Source organism: Anopheles moucheti, chromosome 2, assembly GCF_943734755.1.
Source record: "Anopheles moucheti chromosome 2, idAnoMoucSN_F20_07, whole genome shotgun sequence".
NCBI classification, from domain to species: domain Eukaryota; kingdom Metazoa; phylum Arthropoda; class Insecta; order Diptera; family Culicidae; genus Anopheles; species Anopheles moucheti.
The window spans coordinates 91894783-91914577 of record NC_069140.1 but is presented as its reverse complement, the minus strand read 5'-3'; the positions used below and the strand labels follow the sequence as shown (position 1 = coordinate 91914577).

The 19795-nt window shown below is 46.5% G+C and overlaps 2 protein-coding genes across 2 annotated transcripts; one reads left to right on the top strand and one right to left on the bottom strand.

Moving 5' to 3' along the window:
• The first annotated feature begins 1264 nt into the window (after nucleotides 1-1264).
• On the top strand, nucleotides 1265-5418 carry LOC128309553 (protein SERAC1). Its single transcript, XM_053045975.1, has 5 exons — nucleotides 1265-1982; nucleotides 2255-2577; nucleotides 2644-3345; nucleotides 3432-3710; nucleotides 4029-5418. The coding sequence occupies exons 1-5, from the start codon at nucleotides 1924-1926 to the stop codon at nucleotides 5174-5176; spliced, it is 2511 nt and encodes an 836-aa protein (XP_052901935.1). The 5' UTR covers nucleotides 1265-1923; the 3' UTR covers nucleotides 5177-5418.
• Nucleotides 5419-5581: 163 nt separating this feature from the next.
• LOC128304160 (uncharacterized) lies at nucleotides 5582-17279 on the bottom strand. The gene is made up of 7 exons (XM_053041316.1): nucleotides 16899-17279; nucleotides 10235-10862; nucleotides 9353-9561; nucleotides 7285-8101; nucleotides 6925-7205; nucleotides 6709-6855; nucleotides 5582-6465 (listed from the first exon to the last, which is right to left on the bottom strand). The coding sequence occupies exons 2-7, from the start codon at nucleotides 10567-10569 to the stop codon at nucleotides 6347-6349; spliced, it is 1908 nt and encodes a 635-aa protein (XP_052897276.1). The 5' UTR covers nucleotides 10570-10862; nucleotides 16899-17279; the 3' UTR covers nucleotides 5582-6346.
• Between the last annotated feature and the right edge of the window lie 2516 nt (nucleotides 17280-19795).

Here is a 19795-nt window from a genome sequence, read left to right as displayed (position 1 = left end):
CCCCCACTGTTTTAAACCTTCTATTCGCACTTTATCATGCGGGGTTTTCCACTATCCCCACATTAGAACACTTGTTATTGCGTTTTTTATTCGTTTCACCGCACTGAAGTAAAAAATTCTCACCCTCTGACCGAAAAAGACCTTATTTTCGTGCCTTGTCTGCACTGAATGCGATGTGTAGAACTCAACTCGGGAATCGTAGGAATAAACGCAAGAGCCGAAGTTGGCCGAAGAGAGACCGCGATGCTCGAAACTGAGATGCATTTTCGAATTATTCGAAATTACTGTCAAGTGGCGTTCGAAGTAATATACATTAAAATAAGCCGTTAAGAAAAGACCCAAAATATATCTTCAAGTCCACGATCGGCATTCCCGGGTTGTTGTGAGATACGTTCTGTCATCACTGTGCATACTCCCTAATAATTAATGATAATTTAAGCTGTGACAAAACTCACATTAGCTAGGACCCATTTCCTTCTTCAAACCTTGAAAAGGCACCTCGTTATGGCTATATTCGGCCGTATTTCCATCTGTTTTCCATGTGTTCGAGGGTTTGAGTCATATTTGATATCGATGGTTATGCCATCGTGCGAGTGTCGGTGATATCAGTTTTGTTGCAAGACGTCTTTAGTTGTTCTTTGCTCTACGTCTTTTCTGTATTTGACTGTATCGCCACAGCCCTGCAGGATCAGAGAGTATCATTCAAATTTTGGAAAACATGAGATCTGATCAGCTGGAGATGAGCGCCCCACGTCATTTTATTAAACGCACGATCTTTAAACCTGCCAGAGAACCAAGGCTTCAAAAACTCTAGATTGAACAACAATAATTTCCCAATGATTCAAATTGCTCACTTATTTAAAATTCAAACCGAATGATTAGCTCACTGTGCATTTTCGAATTTGCTTGAAAATGAGAACCATACGAAAACTCTCTCGAATTGCTTTCGCCTAAATTCGTACTTGCTCTGTTTTGTTTTGCTCTCTCTTTCATCCATTCTCTTTTCTTCGAAATTCTCTCCGCATTGTGTGTCTCCATGAAAGTTAGCTTTTGGCTGCTAGTGGGTTTCAATTTCGTTTGGTAATAGTTTTTAAATAGTCCAGTCGATTATTTTCCTGATGAAAACACTTAGAAGATTGGTTTATCGTATTGCTGTTGATGTTTACGTTCGCGTTTGTATTTTCCTTCAAACGGTGTTGACGGTAATCCGTACATGATTCACAAATTCACTTGCTGTTGTTTGGGGAGTGTTATTTACGTAGAGCGGCCCGCATGCATGTGTGTGTCTAATCGTATGGCGTGATGTTGTTGTTATTATCGGATGTTGTTGACGACATCGCGAAGTCGTTAAGTAGGACCATCCCAGGCGCTAGAAATTTAGTCTCAGACTCACCAGCAAACAGAACAGATATACGCGAAGCACCAAGGCATCCCACTAGCCAGTGAGGTCGTGCCCCCAACTACAGACTTTAAAGTGAACAGACTATAAACAGGCAAAAGAGACACGGCAGAACTATTTCAAGCAACGGATAACAAGTTGGTGTGATTTTAAGCAAACGTTTTTTTTGTGAATATTGCAACAAACGACGTGTCAGTGAACGAGTGTAACCCCTGCCAGCAGTTACAGCCAGTGCCTTTTCCCATTTTATTGGTGCCGAGTGGTGGTGGTGTATGCTTAATTTAGTACGCGCCCTGAGCACGGAGTGGATTTGTGCAACCGAAGCACAGTAGGCGAGAGCATCGCACTGTGCCACAGACGTTGAAAACGACAGCGACGTAGAAAAGGAAAATCAAATCATAAGTTTACTAAAAAGATAGTGATAACAAAAATTTACACACAGTTAAAACGTGGACGGGTGTGGACGAGAATAGTGCAAAACCGGTGGACAAATTATTGTGATAAACAGGCCGAAGCAATAGAAAATGCAAATCGAGTACAAAAAGTGTACCAAATTGTTTTCTGGCTGTGGCGTAGCGTCACTGTAAGTATCTCTGCTGTTTTTCAAGTTCGCTAGCACCTAAGACACACCCCCCAGAGAGACATATCACGCCACCATAAACGTGTCCTTGAGCAGGCGCCGACTACATAAGCGCGGAATGTACGAATTGCGTATCAGAGTTAGAGTTGCGCATTTTCCCCCCACCCCACCCATGTTTGGCGCGCACGTTGTTATTGTTTACGACGAGATGTGACGAGGCGACTGTGGTCTGGCCCTATTGCTAAATGTGTGCCCCTCGATCGATCTATTTTTAGGTTGGGAGTATTGAGCTATGAAGCATACCGGACGTACGCAGCCCTTTCCTCGTTGGTCGACACACGTGTGCTAGACATTGACCGGAAGCGACCGGACTACATCTACATCAAGCATCATATCTACCGGCAGTCGCTGCGCGAGCGTGCTCTCGATGCGGAGAATCAGCACCGGCTGCTGAACATCGTCGTACAGCCATTCGAGAAATGGTGGAAAGCGCTGAAGCATTCCGTCGCCTGGAGGTTGCTCCGGATCGCCCAGCAGGGCGATCAAGCCGAGCGTCTAAAGGCCATCCATCAGCTTGCACAGATCGATCATTTAAAAGGTTAGCAATCGTCAATATATCGGCTTTCTTGGGTCACTCACTAATTTTTCGAATCTTTTTGATCAGATTGGGACTTTCAGCATCTGGCTCAGCTGTGCGATTACCGGACAGCGATCTCACTAGCTCGGTCGAACTGTGACACCCGATGGTTCCTGCCACCGCGTCAGTATGGCGTCGAGAAGGAGATGCGCGAGGTGCTGGTCGATATGAAATCACTGCTAGAGCTTTTGTCACCGCACAAATGTGCCGCCTATGCGCTGGAGCAAACATTCGGCAGTTCCGCACACATTCGCGAACCGGACGGTGATGAGGTGACGTACCAGATGTCTCCTTCCCGGTTCGAGTACGACCAGCTTAAACAGTCGCTCAGCGCACTGATACACCTGACCGGGCTGGTCGGACCGGAAGGGAGAGAGCACTGCCGGCAAATAGTCAATTCCGGTGGGTTGCTGATGCTGCTCGAAGCGGAGAAGTTGTTCCGTGGTGATATCGACATGAAGCTGCTCATAAGCAGGCTCGTGGGGAACTTGTCCGCGTGCGAAGGTTTGGGTTACGAGTTCTATGCCAGCGGATGGATCGGCATACTGGCACGGTGGAAGCGAGACGTGGACATGCGTATGCAGGTAACGGCCGATCTGACGCTGGAAAACCTCGATCAGGACGATCCGAACGGTTTCCGGTACGCGCCGAAAGTGTATCCATTGCATCCGCGCGGTCGCCAGCAAGCCAAACCAGCCGTCGACGTGGTGTTCATCCACGGATTATTAGGTAGGCAGCAGGTCCTTCCGTTTGTTAGAAGATTGTATAAACAAAAATCACTCACAATTTATTGTTTTCTTTCTTCATTTTATTAGGTGGAGTATTTGTCACCTGGCGTCAGAAGGATCTCAAACCGCAGGCCGCCAGTCTACTAGGTAAGAAACATAAAGACGTTCATTTAGTGTCCACATCGTCTCCCTCCACCACCGACATTGCACTGCAACCACCATTGGACGATTTACCATTGACCCGCGCGAAATGGACAAACACAACCACGGACCACGAACGGAGAGGCTCGGCTGCTTCCGCCCGCTGGTACAAAAGTTGGTCCGCCAAAAAATCCTCCTTTGAGGAAGACGCCGTGGAAGCCGAAGGTAAGCGTAAGCGAACTGTGCTACGCTCTTCCTTTCTTTTTTTTCCTATCGTTCGTTCATTGTTGTGTGTTTTACATTACTAGTCCTTAATATCATATACTCGCTTGCTGAACACTTTCGTAAAAAGAAATGGACGTTTTGTAAATGTGCTTGATCGAAAATTGAGCTTGAACTGCACATATTCACGAAAATCCCCTCCGAATATACTGGAAATATTTCATCTTGCGAGATGGTAGTCAAATTCAAACTGGGGTTGCCTGTCAACTGTGTGATCTTGAGCAATTGTTTAATGTGTCTTCCTTTACTTTCCCTTTCCAGAGGGCATTGCACCGTACAGAGATGAACTGCTTACGTTCCAGGAATCAACCACAGCCGTACCGCGCGATGCATCGATCAGTGACACCGATACCAAAGAGCTAATTGAAGCACTGCAACAGGAAGAACCACTCGGCTCGGACTGGACCGTGGTCTATCCGGATGTGCCACTGAAGGCGGATGAGGACGTCCGGGCAGGCAAACCCTCGGCAACCGCTGACGGAACGGCATGCAGCGTGTCGGGAGAAAGTTGGCTACAGGAACCACTCGAATCCGGTCAGCGATCGTTCTGCTGGCCAATGGAGTGGCTTCCGAAAGACTTCCCGAGCATACGCGTGCTGGGGCTCGACTACGATTCCTCCCTCTCGCAGTGGTCCGCGACAGGCTGTCCGTGCGAGAAGTACGACGGCAAGCTGCAGAAGCGTGCGGCAGAATTTCTGGAAAAGCTGGCAACCTCGGACGTAGGGCAGGATCGGCCCATCATCTGGGTCGGCCATTCGATGGGCGGTCTGCTGATCAAGAGCATCATGGTGCAGGCACTGGAGAGTCCCAATCCCAAGGTGCGCCGCCTTGCCGAGAATTCGCGCGTCGTCATGTTTCTCGGTACGCCCCATCGGGGCAGTGGCGTGGCCAAGCTAAAGCAGCACACATCGGCCCTGGTTTGGCCCTCGGTAGAGGTTCAGGAGCTGGAAGAAAATTCCACCCAGCTGTTGCATCTAAACAAAACGTTCCTGCGGGCGGTCGACGGGTTGGGACCACGCAAGCCTGAAATCATCACCCTCTGCGAGGGTCGACCAACCGTGCTTACCTCGTTCAAGCTTGCCATTCACGTCGTGCCGGAAAGCTCCGCCCGTATCGATGCGGGCGATTTCTATCTCACCAGCGAGGACCATCTGAATCTCAGCAAACCCATCTGCCGGCAATCGTTCCTTTACCAGCGGCTGGTCGGTGCCATCCAGGATGCGATGCGCCACAATGGGGTGGATAGTGCGAAGATACCGGCAGCCAAGGAAGCTACAACCATCGCACACCAGCAGCAACAGCATATTTTCCACGGTACCAAGAAGAGCAGCAGTTCATCATCGTCCGCCCTGTCGGTACTGTACACACAGCTGAAACAGTTTGAACAGTTGATGAATGTGTTTATCTGAATTGGTTCCAAAGCTGAAGTTACCACAAAACTCCGTTCAACCGTTGACAACGACATCGCATTTGTTTCGATGTAAAGAAGTGATCTTTTTTAAAAGTTATTTAATGTTTGTGTAATTTAGACCTAGCGCGAAACACATTTTGTAGTTCCGTTATTTATTTATTGTTTCTGCATAGTTTATGGAACTGTTACGAAGCATATTTACACCGAGAAAGTATTTAATAATAAAATGAAACTGAACAAATTTAAGCAAATGTTACTGTTGTTGAAATATGTTCAAGCTTAGCTGTTAGGATATTCAACCTTTAAAGTAAATCCTTATTTAACATTCAACAAGATGATGTGAGAGCTCATACACGTTTATTTTCGGAGAAAACGAAACGAACAAGCATTCTATTTTATCGCTAATCGTGGAATGCAGATCCATCGATCGAATATTTATTACGTGAGAAGTGTGTCCCCATATCACTAGAAACGCACTACAAAAGCGCACTCCGGAAGCTACACTATACTGCTTCTTCTTCACCGATTATCACAAAGTAGTAGTATTCCCTTTACTTGAAATTTTCTTCGCGCCAGCTTGGCCAGCATCACAACATAACTTTGAGGGAAGCTAAACACATGTCCGTACGGGGTTGTGAATTGTGAAACTGTTGCCCGTTGTTGCGTTGTTTCGCTCCAACTGCAACGTTCCGATGGCGAGAAAGTTAGACTTTGCGTGCTTAAAATAATGTCACATAAGACAAAACGGAACAAACATGCTTAACGTAAGAACATAACGAAAAATATTGCTTAAACAAATATGTAAAACTGCGCCCGTTGAGCCATCTAATCTCGAATCGTACACTATCGTGTCTACCAGTAAGTTGTCTTAACCGCTCGGTGGTAGTTCAGTGGCCATTTTTGAAGCTAGCGTACATTACCGTCCACCGTTACTTGTTGTACGCTTCTTATGGTAACTGGACTGGTCGTTTGTAGCAAACGCGTTAAAGTGGAAACATATTTTAAAACAAATATTGAACCGCTTTCACAAAGCGGCTCTCCCGCCTGCCTGTTTCCATCTCCGGTACGACTGTAGCATTATTCACGATCTTACACTGTCTAGTTGTTATGTACATAGCAGACTGCTCGCTTTGCTGTACTGGTCTCCCATATCACGTTGTCTTTGGCTTCAACTCACACGGTTAATCATTTTGACCAACTCGGTGTAGAGGATGCAGTTGCGGCTGCGGGGTTTGCATATTTCCCGATGGTCCAGATGCACTCCACAGACTTCACCGATGCCGGGATCTGGTGGAAGAGTAAGATTCTTGAGTTATTAGTGTGCATTAGAACTCAATAAAAGAATCTGAATCTCTATCTGGCCTGTAATAATTAGACCCAAATACCATTTCGCCTAAGGCTTCCAAGGGACATGATCTAAGGATTCATGAGTCTTTCTGATTTAAATGACTCCTCGCTAAAGATTCATGAGAATGACTCTCTTTCAAAAGATTCATTAGACACAATACACTAGTTTACCCCACTACCTACCAGCAGAATCAATCCCGACTATGCGCAGGTACAGTACGGACATGAGCGTCAAGGCCGTTTCGACGAAGCTAAACACGTCTATCTTCAACTGGCCACTGTGGTACAGGGCTACGAAGCGACTGTGCAGCTCCAGAATACTGGAACAATCTGAAAAAAGACAACGCATTGAGTAACCATCCAACTGCACCAAGGAAGATCTCGTCTCTCTGTACTCACTTTTCTGTATTTCCAGCAATTCCACCGATTGGCGCAACAGTGGCAAATTGAAGTCCGCCAGTGGTGATCCCCGGTGCGGTACGGAATAGAAGAAAGTGCCGCGCGAGGAACGCCACAGCGGTTCTGCCGCTGGACGACCACTTTCCCACGCATCCACCAGGATCTGCTTGATGAAGATGCCACCTTTCGAGTGACCAACCCAAACGATCGGATGACCTCGGCCAACACCTTTGGCTATCAGTAGATCACTCATTTCCCGAGCACGATCAACCAGACTAGATCTGCAATCAGAGAAGAAGTTTGGAAGATCAGATATTGGGGATATTCACACTGCTGCTTGGTGAGTGTCTTGACTCTTACCGATTCCTTTTAGTGATCCAAACCGGTCGCCAAAGGTACGGATCGGTGGTATAGTTGACGGCGATCACACGCACCCCCGGACAATCCAGCGGGAGCCAATCACCCGGCCAACACGGCGACCAATTTGCATCCTTCGTGGGTTTCGGCAGCTTCCGCTTCCCACCAGCAGCAGCCGTTGGCGTTCCCTCATCGATGGTGGATGTCTTCTGACCAGGCTCCTGTTCAATGCGCAACCGGAAGGTGGGAAAGCTGTACTCTACATCGTCCGCAAAGTGTACCTCGTCCGGTTCTCCACATTCGTACGTATAGCGCCGGTGAGCAAACTCGTACGAAGTGGACCGAGACTCGTCGAACGGGCTGTTCGGTTCGATGTAGCTGTGGTGCTGCTCCAGTCCATCCGCGTTGGAGCAATCGTACTTGGGCCGCTTCGATACGTGTGGTGGAGCGAACAAGTTTGCCCGTGAGTGGCGTTGCCTTTTCGGTGGCCTTAGCGGTGGCTTCGGTGGTCGCTCGAAGTTCACCAGACGGCCCTCACTATTCCACAGGCCCTGCTTCCAGGTGTTGACGAGCGAACCGTGCAGTCCGTGTATGAGCACTATATCCGCACGGATCGGTACGCCCGGCGGTGGTTCCGCGAGCACCACCAAATCGACACACCGGTCCGGTAGATGGCGTGGTACACGTACCGTCGCTAGCTGCGCGCTGGGTACGGCTGGTGCCTCCGGGATTCCACCCGCTTTGATGGCGAGCGTTGGCGATGTGGTGGAATCCTTCCGCAGCTTGATCACCCGCAGGAGCGGATCGATCCGGTGCGCCACTAGAACGAGGAACAGAATCCAGGTAAGGCAGGATGACAGTTGCTGGCCGCCGATGGTATCGAACGATGCCCACGCATCGTCCACACCGCCGAGCGAAACCACCGTCATCGTCGAGAACAGAACCATAACCGATCAACGGTACGAACGCGAATGGTCGAGAGCTCGCAAAGAAAACCAGCGCCCAGAAATTCGCACACGATCCTGCCCTACGAACGCTGGCTCGTCGGGCGGGAAGCTAATTGGATTGGAAATTATTTTTATCCCAACTATTGGCTGGTATTGATTCGAGGGGCGCTACGCAATCAATGCGACCCGCGCCCAACGGAAAGCCGCACGCTAAGACGGATGATTACGATGCCGTTCGAACGTTCCGGTCAAACTGCACCGAAGTATTAAACACGTTTATATAAACTGGTATCGATTCGGGAAACGTAACTTTGGCGAAGTGCAAGGAATTTGACTTTAATTTGTGATAAGATAACGAACTAGTGGGGAAAACGTTTAAGAGACCGTGCGTCTTGAAGTGGCTGCAAGTGTTTTGAAGTGGTAAATTACATTCCCTTGTAGTTCTGAACTGCGTTATATTATTAGCAATAGTTTGAAGAGCTTTCTCATGTGTTGTCTACTATTACTTACTGCTATCCCTTATGTACGGTTGATCACCACCTTAACTTCAACATTTCTAGATGATACTATCGCTAACATTCTTCAGTACTTAGCGATTCCCAACACTGCTAAGAATTACCCACATTAGTAGACTTGTATATCTTCGAAGACATTTTTGGGACGTTTGCCAACAGATGATACATGGCTCACCTGTTGATAGAATGTAATAATTCTACTAAACTCAATCATCACTACAGCCGTCTGTAAACAGATCGTACCCAGCTGGTTGTTGTTATTAGCAAGGGTTATTGACTCGCTGCCTGTCTATATATATATTTATCCGACACGGTGTCGGAAGTAGCAGCAAAACATGACCTGTAAGCACTTAGCTTTTGAATCCCCCGTACTGCATCTAAACAGCACGTAGAACCTCGTGATCACTTTCCCCTTAGCACGTGTTACCTGGCCAATATAGTAACAAACACTTTTACTCATGTCGATTCGAAAGGGGTTTTAACTTATTTATGTCCCTTTTTAGACGAGCCGGTCACATTTTCAGACGAATGTCTTGCAATGCTCCCCCTACTTTCAAAGACCTGTTGTTGATTTTTGTCTGTTCCTTGTTGTCATGTGGATACACCTACCTTGAACCGAGGAGAGACTCATCGAAACGGTGTTTGCCGCCACGGCGAACAGTGTGGTCAAAAGGCCGTGGCTTTCGCGAACCTTCCGGAGCAGTGCCAGCACGCTGAGACCACGAAGCCCTTTCCAGCCACGTGCGACACCATGCGTAAGCGGAAGCATCAGACGGATCAGGACACCCAGCGCCATCCGGACACGGTTGTTCGGTGTGCTAAAGATAGAGCAGAATGTGACCATTGTGTGTGTACCATTAGCGATGCTGTCAATCTAAACCAGTGGTGAAAATGTGACCCTGCCTTCATGAACCTGCCTCTAATGGCGACCCAACCGGGTACACCTAGCACTATTCCATCGAAATCTCCATTTGGAATGTAGATTCGATTCGATAAGCCACAAAAAACGGAACCCGCCTGTTACTAAGGTCTCTTTGTCGTTTTTATCGCTATAATGCTGGGTTCACACGCTGTCCCCTCATGGCAATCACTTAATCGCGATCCAATACGGTTCGGACATAAGCCGGCCAGATTATTCCCTCTGCTTTGATTTCGCTGTAAGACTTTGTGTGGAGCTTTTTATCTGCGCGTGTTGATTCCGTGAGAACGAAAAAACCTCAGGAACATACACGTTGACTAGCGGTGCGTACAGTGTTATCGGTGGAAGCTCGCCGACTGATAACAGTCAGCATCAAATGTAAATAGTAGATATGAATCAGAGGACTAACGTGGCTCAGGAGGATGAAACAAGCGCTACCACTTGATGAACTGTTGGGATGTTTGCCAAATGACTATGTTTACTTCTCGATAGATAACAACGAACGAACTTCTGCATGATGAGTGAGTACACTGTGTGAGATGACACACACCTGCTCCATGGGTTCTACTTACTCGACCACCACCGCCACCTCCGTTGGCTTCGTCATTAGCTGCATCTGGCAGTCCGATTCCTTCACCACCAGCTGTTCGACGCTGTCGGCCGTTATGGCATTCGCACAGAAGTTCACGGTAACTTTGTTCTCGTTGTAGTAATCACCGCCATGATCGGCACGGTGATCCGTACCGTCCCCGATGCAACTCGTATCCATCGGTGACCACATGCTCATACCGTCCATCATTGTAATGCTGCCGGACCGGGTCCTATGCGAGCTGTTGCCGGCGTCGGTCGCAAAGAGACAGTAGCTCACCACCGACGCACTGCTGGACGTTGCCGTTTCCGAATCCATGCAACGCGCGCTCGTGAGGGTGAGAGGTCACCGTGTGAAGTGAAACCGGCCCCCTTTCCCCCGAACACCGGGGCACTTTCGTTGCTTTGCGTGTGGCTCAAGGCTCACCCGCCTGTGTGGCACTTTGCGAGGAAAAAGGTTACTTCAATTTACACCACTTGCGAGGGAAGTCGGCTTTTCCTGGCCACCTTAATGGGGCATCGTCGGCACCTCTTGTGTGGGAGAATAAGTACTGTGCAGAGCTACTGGTTTGATGGTGCGGCTCTCGTTTGGCTTGATTGACGCTGATTTATCTGCAATGTATGAAGAAGACGGTTAGTTGGTGGGTGTTGTTTTTGCGTAGTTCAATTGGGAATGTAGCGACGAGGCGCTGCAATGATCACACTTAAGATCAGCAAACTCTTGTGACGTATTCGGATGCAGTTGAGTGATCTTGTTTGTAGGTACAATCTGTAACATCACGTGCATGTAAGCACTGGTACACGTCAATATATAGTATCAATTGCTGATCTGATGGGTGATAACCCTACACAGAAGTAGGTTAATCTATACTAAAGCATCTCCACAATCATCAACCATATCTGACTGTGTTGAGGAAGTGAGCTAATAATGTTGGTTGTTTTGTCGACGGCGACGTAATCGTTTAACACTTTCTCAATAATTGTTGACATTAGCAGTGTCCGCCTGACGACATGATGATCAGGTGGGTGTGTAATTCATTTCTGGTCTAAGTCTAGATTAGTGTTTTGTTTACTACATTTCTGCGGAGGGTCATACGCATGAACATTCTGAGAAGAGTCATTCGAATCACGAGTTAACTGTTAGTGTCTAAGACTTGAAGAATCTCTGAGGAACCGTGAAGTTTTTTGATGTATGAAACTTCGAAGTTTCAAGAATGCCTAAGTATTTAAGATGTATGCAACTCCTTTAATTTTTGACACTAACTGAGATCATTTCAAGTTATTCAAAAATCTTGAGTCTTTGAAGATATCAAGGAAATTCTTCACAGAATTGAAACCTGAAATTCTGAACAGAGATTCAGAGTCATTGATTCAGAGAGTCATTCAGATTCTTGAATTTAAATCATATTCACCAAACAGTAGTCTAGTTGAAATACAGGTAGCCATCTCCTTCCCTTTCAAGTGATGTACTCCTGTTGTTGTTCTTTTTTATTCTCCTTCGACAGAAGGCTTCAGGGCTTTATTGACATAGGATCCCACAAAGTCACTGTACCTGTTCTGGTGTTTAGATCAGCTGACACTAGGAAGATAAAGCTTCCGTTTGGTAGACAACCTGCCTGAAGGCTATAGAAATTATGGAATCGCAACGACACGACGCCCTCACCAGTGGCGGGCTTTGTTCGGTCTGATAAACGGTATAACCGTCTGTACCGTTCCACCTGGTCAATCACCAGCAGGTCACCTTGTGCCCATGTGGCACACAATTAACGCGAACCGACAAGGCACACAACGCGCGAGCAGGGCTGCACAAAACTACCGATCGGACGCTGTCGGACGCAGCAACATTTTTGCTGGTAAGCCATTTATTTCCGCCCTGTACAAAACATCACGAACAAACTAAAACCCACTGGTACCGCACAAGTAGCAAGTTGTTCGATTTAATAATAAGCCGCTGTGGTTGTGTTTTGCCGGGTCGTGTCGTAGTTACCACCAACCCAGTGAGCTTCCTTTTGTTGAGCCTGCCTGTTATCGAATGCCATTCGGTGGAGGATGTTGTTTTGGATTTTCGCGTTTTCTCCCAACGAAACACGCGCGCCACATCATGTATCGCAATCGAGGCGAAGGGTTGAAAAGGGCCCCCCTTTTGTCATGCTTCGGCGAACTTGACTCATCGGGTGCACGGTCATGGAAGTTGCAATCGCGGTGTGCCATGATTCTTTATTTCACCCTGCTGCTAAGCCTGCCATGATTCTGATTATGATGTGCAATGCTGGTGCTGTACTGACCTACGCGAAACGGTGACCTTCGACATTTTTCGTCGGTTTTTGCTGGATGCTTCCAACGTCAGGCGATTGCATTCGCGATCGATTGCAAACCTATCGAACGAGGAAACGAAAACGTGCAGTTGCGTGTGGTTTTTGATCGATTCAAAAGCGAAAAGAGGTCTCCGTGTTCGTGTGTTGCAATTTGTTTGTCTGCCTCCATTTGTTGCCTCCGTCCGCAATAGTGAACCACGAAAGGCATTAAAGTTTCACGCTAAGTGCGACAAGTGCAATCAAAGTCCAAGGTCCACTGTTTGGGTATTGTGAGACTCGTGTTATCTAGATCAGTGTTTGTCGGAACTCTGTCATAGCTGAAGAAACTGGGGCGTTTTGTTTAGGTCTCATATTTCTTGAAGCATTTAGCCAATCTAAACAATTGAAGTCATCACGGAATAACGACAAACCTCGCGTCATTAAGCACCTTCTTTGTGTCTAGACTCTTGACCGAAACCAATGCTTATCAGCAAACGTGACTGCATAATTATGTCAGTTCTAGCTTTTTTGCACACAGATTCATTCAGCAAATGATTGCAGAACGCTCAAGCTGCAAGTTCCATGGTGGAATCCCCCAAATCCCTAGCGCTTTATCAACCAGGAAACCGATCCTGCAGTGAGCAAATATTGTTCTTACTGCACTAAGCAAACAAAACCTCCGACACTCACTCGGGAAGACTCATCAGGGGTTGTTATTTGTCGGAGTGAAACAATCTTGATGTATCGGGCCCTCTCTTCATCGTCCGGCTTATCAGTTGGGGAGTCGCGTTCCACCATCATTTCCGCGCGTTCGCCATTACTTCATCGAATTCGTCCACCAAGAAACAATACAACTCTCTGGGACGCCGCACATCTTATCAGCCGGTTGGCTATTAGTCTATGTGAGACACACAAATCAAACCCGCAGCTCAAGTGACTCGCAGTCAAAGCGTCTTGTTCGCTGACCCGGCACCGCGTACCATTGTGACGTTTGTGGTCACGTTCCGGAACCGGTCCCCATAGAGATCGTAGAAACTTGAAACACGGTATCCCACTCGTATGTGCCCCTCCCCTTCCACCATGCTTCACACGTCTTTAATTTGCATAACTTATTCCGCCTATGGTGGAGCAGCTTGGCCCCAACGCCACGGTGCTGATGATCATCAATAAAATGCGGCGTGCCTCTAGTTCCGCTGGAGTTAGGGAGATACTTCTGAAGAGATCACATTTGCATATAGAATATATTATTCCATGTTCTGCTTGCCGATGGAGTGAAGCTAATACATTAGACGTATCGAGTACAACTACGAGTTCCTTCCGATTGTAATACGAATTGATCGATGCGATTTTTTGATGCTCAAACTCGTATTATAAATTAAAAAGCCAGTAATTGCTTATATCGATTACAATTTGCACATAACATGACATGCAGTAGTTCGGGATGATATCGAACGGGGTGTGTTTTAATGGGAGAAAAAGCAAAAACACAAAAGGACGGGAACTAGCATGAGACTTTCTTTTTCGTTACACCGGGAACAAAGAGATACTGCTTGGGAACGGGGTTTAATGATAGGTGTTGGGACAGAAACATGTGTCCGGTTGCAATACTCGGGCCCCAGCCCGAGCTAATGAGTGGTTACAGATAACAACGATTTTCCAGCTGCTTGTCGTGCGAGTTTAAGGCGATTCCCGCGTGCAAAACTTCATACTGGGTTGTTTACGAATCGTACAAGATGCATTTAAACCCCACGGCCTGTAACTCAGCTGTATCTCATCTCTCAACCAAATCGGCCTACTTTATCTGATTGCTGCTACTTTTGTCCTTAATTTATGCACCTTTTTTTTCCCTTCTTCCCATCAGATCCTCAAAACTGGCTTGTCATCTATCGCAGTTTGTATCGCTCTCGCTCTTCGCTATCATTTGGCGATGCAATTAGGCGATTATTTTCGCTAACGCTACTAATTAATGACAGCATCGCACTGCGCGATAAATGATTGCCTGTGTGGTGGGGCCTCGCCAAAAGTCTGGCTGACGTAGTTGCGCCACATGCCGCTTGAAGTAATCGGCATTTTTTTTTATTATCATTATTTTTGCCAACGCTGTACCAGATGGGCTTTTCACACTTGTTATCTTGCCACTTTTGAACGGCGGCTTGATTCCGGCCAAAGCACCAGGTCAAGCTTGTACAACCACACCGATGACCCGGAGCAACGCAGACTGATAGTGAGGCTGACATCCGCGACCTGGCCGAAACGATAAGGCACCGCAGTGTGTCCACGAGGTCGTTGGATTCATTGAGCAGCAACTAGGCACTTCTATTCATTGTGGTTAGAACGACTCTAGGTTGACCGTGTTGTAGGGCAAGAATATATCACGAGGGATCCTGACAATGTAGATGAAATATTTCACTTGCTGCAGTGAAAATAACGTCGAGTTCAATGACCACCTGTGCAAAAATAAAATTAAATACCAAGCCGTGTATCCACGGTGGCAGACTGGACGTCGACCCGGTGACAGTTTCACAGCGATTCGCGAAAACCGTGCCGGGCAGGAAAAGGCCACAGCACACTAGACGATAGAACCGGCTTATCAGTAGCAAGGGGTAGTAATGATGACGGTTGGTAGATGCCCCTAGCATGAACCGTAAAACGGAGCTGCCAGGAAGGAAAAAAAGAGTTGATATATCGCCGCTGTAAGATAATCCACAGCGACACATAGCGAAACTAGAGCAAAGCGTGCACAAGCGTCTTTTGTTCGGCACTGTAACACTAATCGGCAATAACGTGCTAACCGACGCGATGGCACCGGCCCGCTTACGGAAGAAAATTAACTGTCCTAGATGGAAACTATGGCGGGGCTAATTATAGAATTTGCCTAGTAGTTTCGACGCCATTTTGTTTGGTGCTGACTGTGGACAGGTAAGCCGCCGTGATGCGCCTGGTTGTCCCGATGGATGGTGCCGGATACGTGGGTTTGTTTGGTGCCGTTTGTTGCTGTTGGCAATTGAGGTTAGGATTCTCGCTCTTTTTCACTCTTCCTATTGAAGATTTTGTGCCTTTTTTGAGGTTATGTAAGTGGAAATAAAATAAATATGATGTCTTCATCTCGCAAGTCGACCGAACCCGCCACTTGTAGACGATTGTTGTAGTCAGAATATTTGAATTGAGCTTGAAGTTCGATGCCTACACGCAGCTTGGATGTGAGGTCTATTACTTTGAGAGGAAAAAAATCCATAATAACGACGTCAAACAAAGCCAGCATGTTTATTGCCGGGTCATTAAAAAATAATCAAAACCAATTGAAACACTTCCACAGCCACACACGTTGGCTCAACGAAAAAAAAAAAACCCCCGACGATGGATGACACTTAAACACTCTGGCGGGAAGTGTCGGAATTATGTACCGAAAGGTGGCAAATCTGAAAGGGAAACATATAAATAATCACCGTCACCCATCGTCCGTAATTGTTCACCTTGAAGGCAGATCTTCATCCCATCAAACAACGATCACAAGCAGCACGGGCAATATGGCCGATCGGTCGCGCGCGCACACAGACGCAGTCGTAGTAGAATGGCAGAGGTCATTCTGAGCAAACCGCACGTCCGAAACTCAACGTTTCGGGTGGCTTCGGGGCACAATTGGGCCCATTGCTTGGCGCCAGTTTGTGACGGCTAGTTGGTTGACGGGCGAAAAACTTCAAACTAATCCCTCATTTTTCCTCGAATAGACCCGATCGCCGTTTGCCAACCACCAACGCACGTTTTGAGCGGGTGTAACCGGGGAATCGCAGTGCGTTTCGATATTTTTATGTTTGACCGCTTCCCTTCTCCTTACGCTAATGTTGCTCCACCCGTTCTTCTTCGTATGTTGCTTCTTGTGGGTGGGGGGTGGTTCGCATTATTTGTTGTTGGTGTGTTTTGGGGTTGGAATTGGTTGATGTGATTTTCTCGCGCTCGTTCAAACGACACCGAACGAGTTCACCGTTTTGGGGAACTGGTCACACACACACACACACACATACACGGCCGAACAACGAACCGTTTGTGCAACAAACACAAACGGACGGGCACGGGCAAACGCAACAAACACAACTGCCATTTATTTGGGGTGGCACTGTCGCGCCGTCTTTTGTTCCACAGCTGTTCGAACACACGAACGAAAAAACGCAATTACAGCCGCACACACATCGGGCGGCCACGCGGCTCACTCGCTTGTACGCAACTTTTGCGCACCATTCACGCAACGACCACGTGCCGCGCGTGATGCTTTATGTTGCGGGAACATTTGTCCCTTTTTTCGTTACCAGTGAGAAGCATCTTTCGGTACGGTAGCATTATGTATTTCACATCTCACCTTAGCAACAACGGAATAGCCGCGAGCGTCCCCCGGCTGACACTAAGGCAAACGGAGGCGAGCCGTTCAAGGCCACACACATCTACGGGACGGACAGCCAGTGGGTTGTTGAAAATGGTCGAAAAGCATCCCCCCGAAAACCACGGACGGGTGGTACCGATAACGCACACTTTGCCAGCACCGGGCACCACTTCGAGCGCAGAGACACTAGAGATAGTACGGACGATGTCACATCGGTCAAGAAGAACCAACAGCAATTCAAATCACACCAGCACACACGGCAAGGAAACAAACGATAACCGGGGCAGGCGTCCGCGTACAGAGCGAAGGGCGCGCACGGCAGCGTCTTGGGCGCTCACACTCGGCTCAGCGGACGGTGCACACTTGCGCTCGGGGCGAAAGGAAACAATCGAATGAACGCGGTTTCGCGGCATTCGCTGGGCCTCTGTCATAGAAACGTGCACCACACGTTGTCTCACAATTACCAGCACAAACCAAATCGAAGCAACAGTTGCGCTGTGGTTGTGTTTGCTAGTTCAATGCGTTTAATTCGTTCTTTGTGTTAGAGAAACAAAAGATAAACACCACTCGTAACTTAAATAACTTCATTTTTTAACAAACTTTAGTATACCAAGTACAGTGTTTGATGTCTGCTGCTATGCAAATACAGTACTGTGCTGTAATCATTCTTTAATCATTCAAAGAACTTCTATAAAAAAGTAATATTTAATATCCATTTCTTAAGCTAAAAGCTTGAAGCAGTAGCTCAAAAATAGTGAACATTAATAATCACAAAGATTTAGTAGTAAAAAAAACATGTAGCAAAAGAGCGGTGCCTTAATTTGTCCATTCATTTCCTCTTTATCCCATAGTGCGAAAATTTCAATTGTTTCAACTAAAAGAATGCATTCGATCTTACCAAGTACCAAGTGCATTTTTGTGATAGGTGATGCAAAGCGGAATGTTTTTTTCTCCTCGGTGACAACGGACACGAAAAACATTTTAAAAATAATATCAAAAGCAAGCAGTTTGGCCCACCAATGTTCATCTATCAGTGGTAACGTTTGGATTTTTTTAATTTTATTCCCAACCGAATACATTGCAAGTAGACCGTGAGGTTACTGCCGTTTGGTTTCCCTTGGTGAGGTTGGTCAGGATGCGAGAGCAACAACCTAGCACGTTGGAACGTTACGGTTACGCAAAAAGAAAATGCGCCACAGGATGGTAAGGAAAGTACGCTTGTGCTAAGCTTAAAATATTTGCCGAAAGGTTTTAATAAAAAGAAATAATATGAAATAATAGAAAAATGGTATAGTAGAAATAACAAAGATGTGCTGAAGAGTTTTTCTTATGTAATTTGTACTGGACTAAATTAAATAGTATTAGTTTCTTGTTTTATTTTTTATTTAATTGTATTAAATTTCGCTCCTAAAAGTAAAAAAAGAGAAAGTTTATCAAGCTTTAAAAAGTGTTAAATTTGTTCGAAAAAGAAATTTGAAAACAATCACGCCTTCAAATTGTGACGCACTGTAGTTTGCTATGCAGGGGTTGAAAATGTATTTGCGCCGTAAAGTATGCAATGCGCATTACACAGCTTGGGGTGAATTCAAACGCGCAGTGAAAAACGGGAAAACTGTTTTCCACCTCAACACAGACAGTTTCATTTACATCCCTTTTTCGTCGTATTTGTAATGTATTTGTGCATTAGAGGATAGTCCTTTCTATTCTAGCTCAACACGCAACACTTTTCGATAGAGATTCTGAGGTCATTTAAATTAAACCAATCGGAGAAGTTATCACATATTTTTTTAAGGGTATCACAGTCAGTTTTAGTCTTGGTGGACAAAACTATCCGCAAGTCATCAGCATATAGTAGACAAGTACTCTCGGGGATCACAACAGTTACAATGTTGAAGAGGATGGAGAATAGCAAAGGACCGAAGATGCTGCCTTTAGGTACTCCAAAAGAACTCAATGATATGGAGCAAACCTCACCAACCTGAACGGAGTAACTGCGGGTTTTTACATCAGCTAAGGAAACACGCCCAGCCTTAATAGCTTGGCTAGAAGGATGCTGATGTTCACCAGATCGAATGCAGCTTTGAGGTCCTTACACACCGCATCAACTTGGCACTCTCGAGGTTGGTTGTCACAGATCTTCGAGAGGAAAACCATGCTGGCGCGTGCTAATGATATCTTTGCAGGAGTTGAGAAGTCCTCGATGAACAATGATCTCAAACACTTTCGAACATGTACACAATGAGGTAGTTCCTCCATAGTTCTCCGCATGCGTTTTGTCTCCTTTTTTGTGAGTCGAGAACATCCAGGAAAATGTCCACAAAAGAGGGAATTCGTTTCGCTCTACTGACCTCTAAAATAACTTGCATAGAGGAAGTGCAATGAACAATGATAATACCTTATCTGCAATCAAATCCAACAACATGTTCTAAGAAAGAAATGAAAAATATCGTTCACTATAAATTACTTAAAATCCATTATAAGAATGTAGTATCACACAAAATGTCAATGAAAACACTTGTTCAAGCTTGTAGCGGCTGGCTACTATCGGTTGTTTTGGATTAGTAATACTTGGTTTAAACAATGCTTTCCCGCTTATCACACCATCGCGGTGGAATCGCGTGCAAGTCATGTGCTTCTTCGTATCAGCAGCGTGAAACTGAGAGTGGGAGTACACTGGTGTTTCCTTCACCAAATGTACTCTGATAAGCAATAAAGGTAGTGAAGATATACCTTCGAAAGGTACCTAAGTGAATGAGAATGACTCTGCTGCGTCAAAAGGGCTTTTATCGGCTTGCTTTAATACCACCGTGGTGGTCGTTAAGTACATCAGACTAGCACAGATTGCCATTTTTCTACTGATTGTTTCTTCCTGCTTC

Bases quoted from the DNA above. Each gene is read 5' to 3' on its own strand.
- LOC128304160 (XM_053041316.1), bottom strand. From the start codon at position 10,569: ATGGATTCGGAAACGGCAACGTCCAGCAGTGCGTCGGTGGTGAGCTAC. The intron at 8,102-9,352 runs GTAGGTGTATCC...TCCTCGTTCTAG, and splicing joins GAGTCTCTCCTCGGTTCAAG to TGGCGCACCGGATCGATCCG. The intron at 7,206-7,284 runs GTAAGAGTCAAG...CTCTGATTGCAG, and splicing joins TGGATCACTAAAAGGAATCG to ATCTAGTCTGGTTGATCGTG.
- LOC128309553 (XM_053045975.1), top strand. From the start codon at position 1,924: ATGCAAATCGAGTACAAAAAGTGTACCAAATTGTTTTCTGGCTGTGGC. The intron at 2,578-2,643 runs GTTAGCAATCGT...CTTTTTGATCAG, and splicing joins ACAGATCGATCATTTAAAAG to ATTGGGACTTTCAGCATCTG. The intron at 3,711-4,028 runs GTAAGCGTAAGC...TTCCCTTTCCAG, and splicing joins AGACGCCGTGGAAGCCGAAG to AGGGCATTGCACCGTACAGA.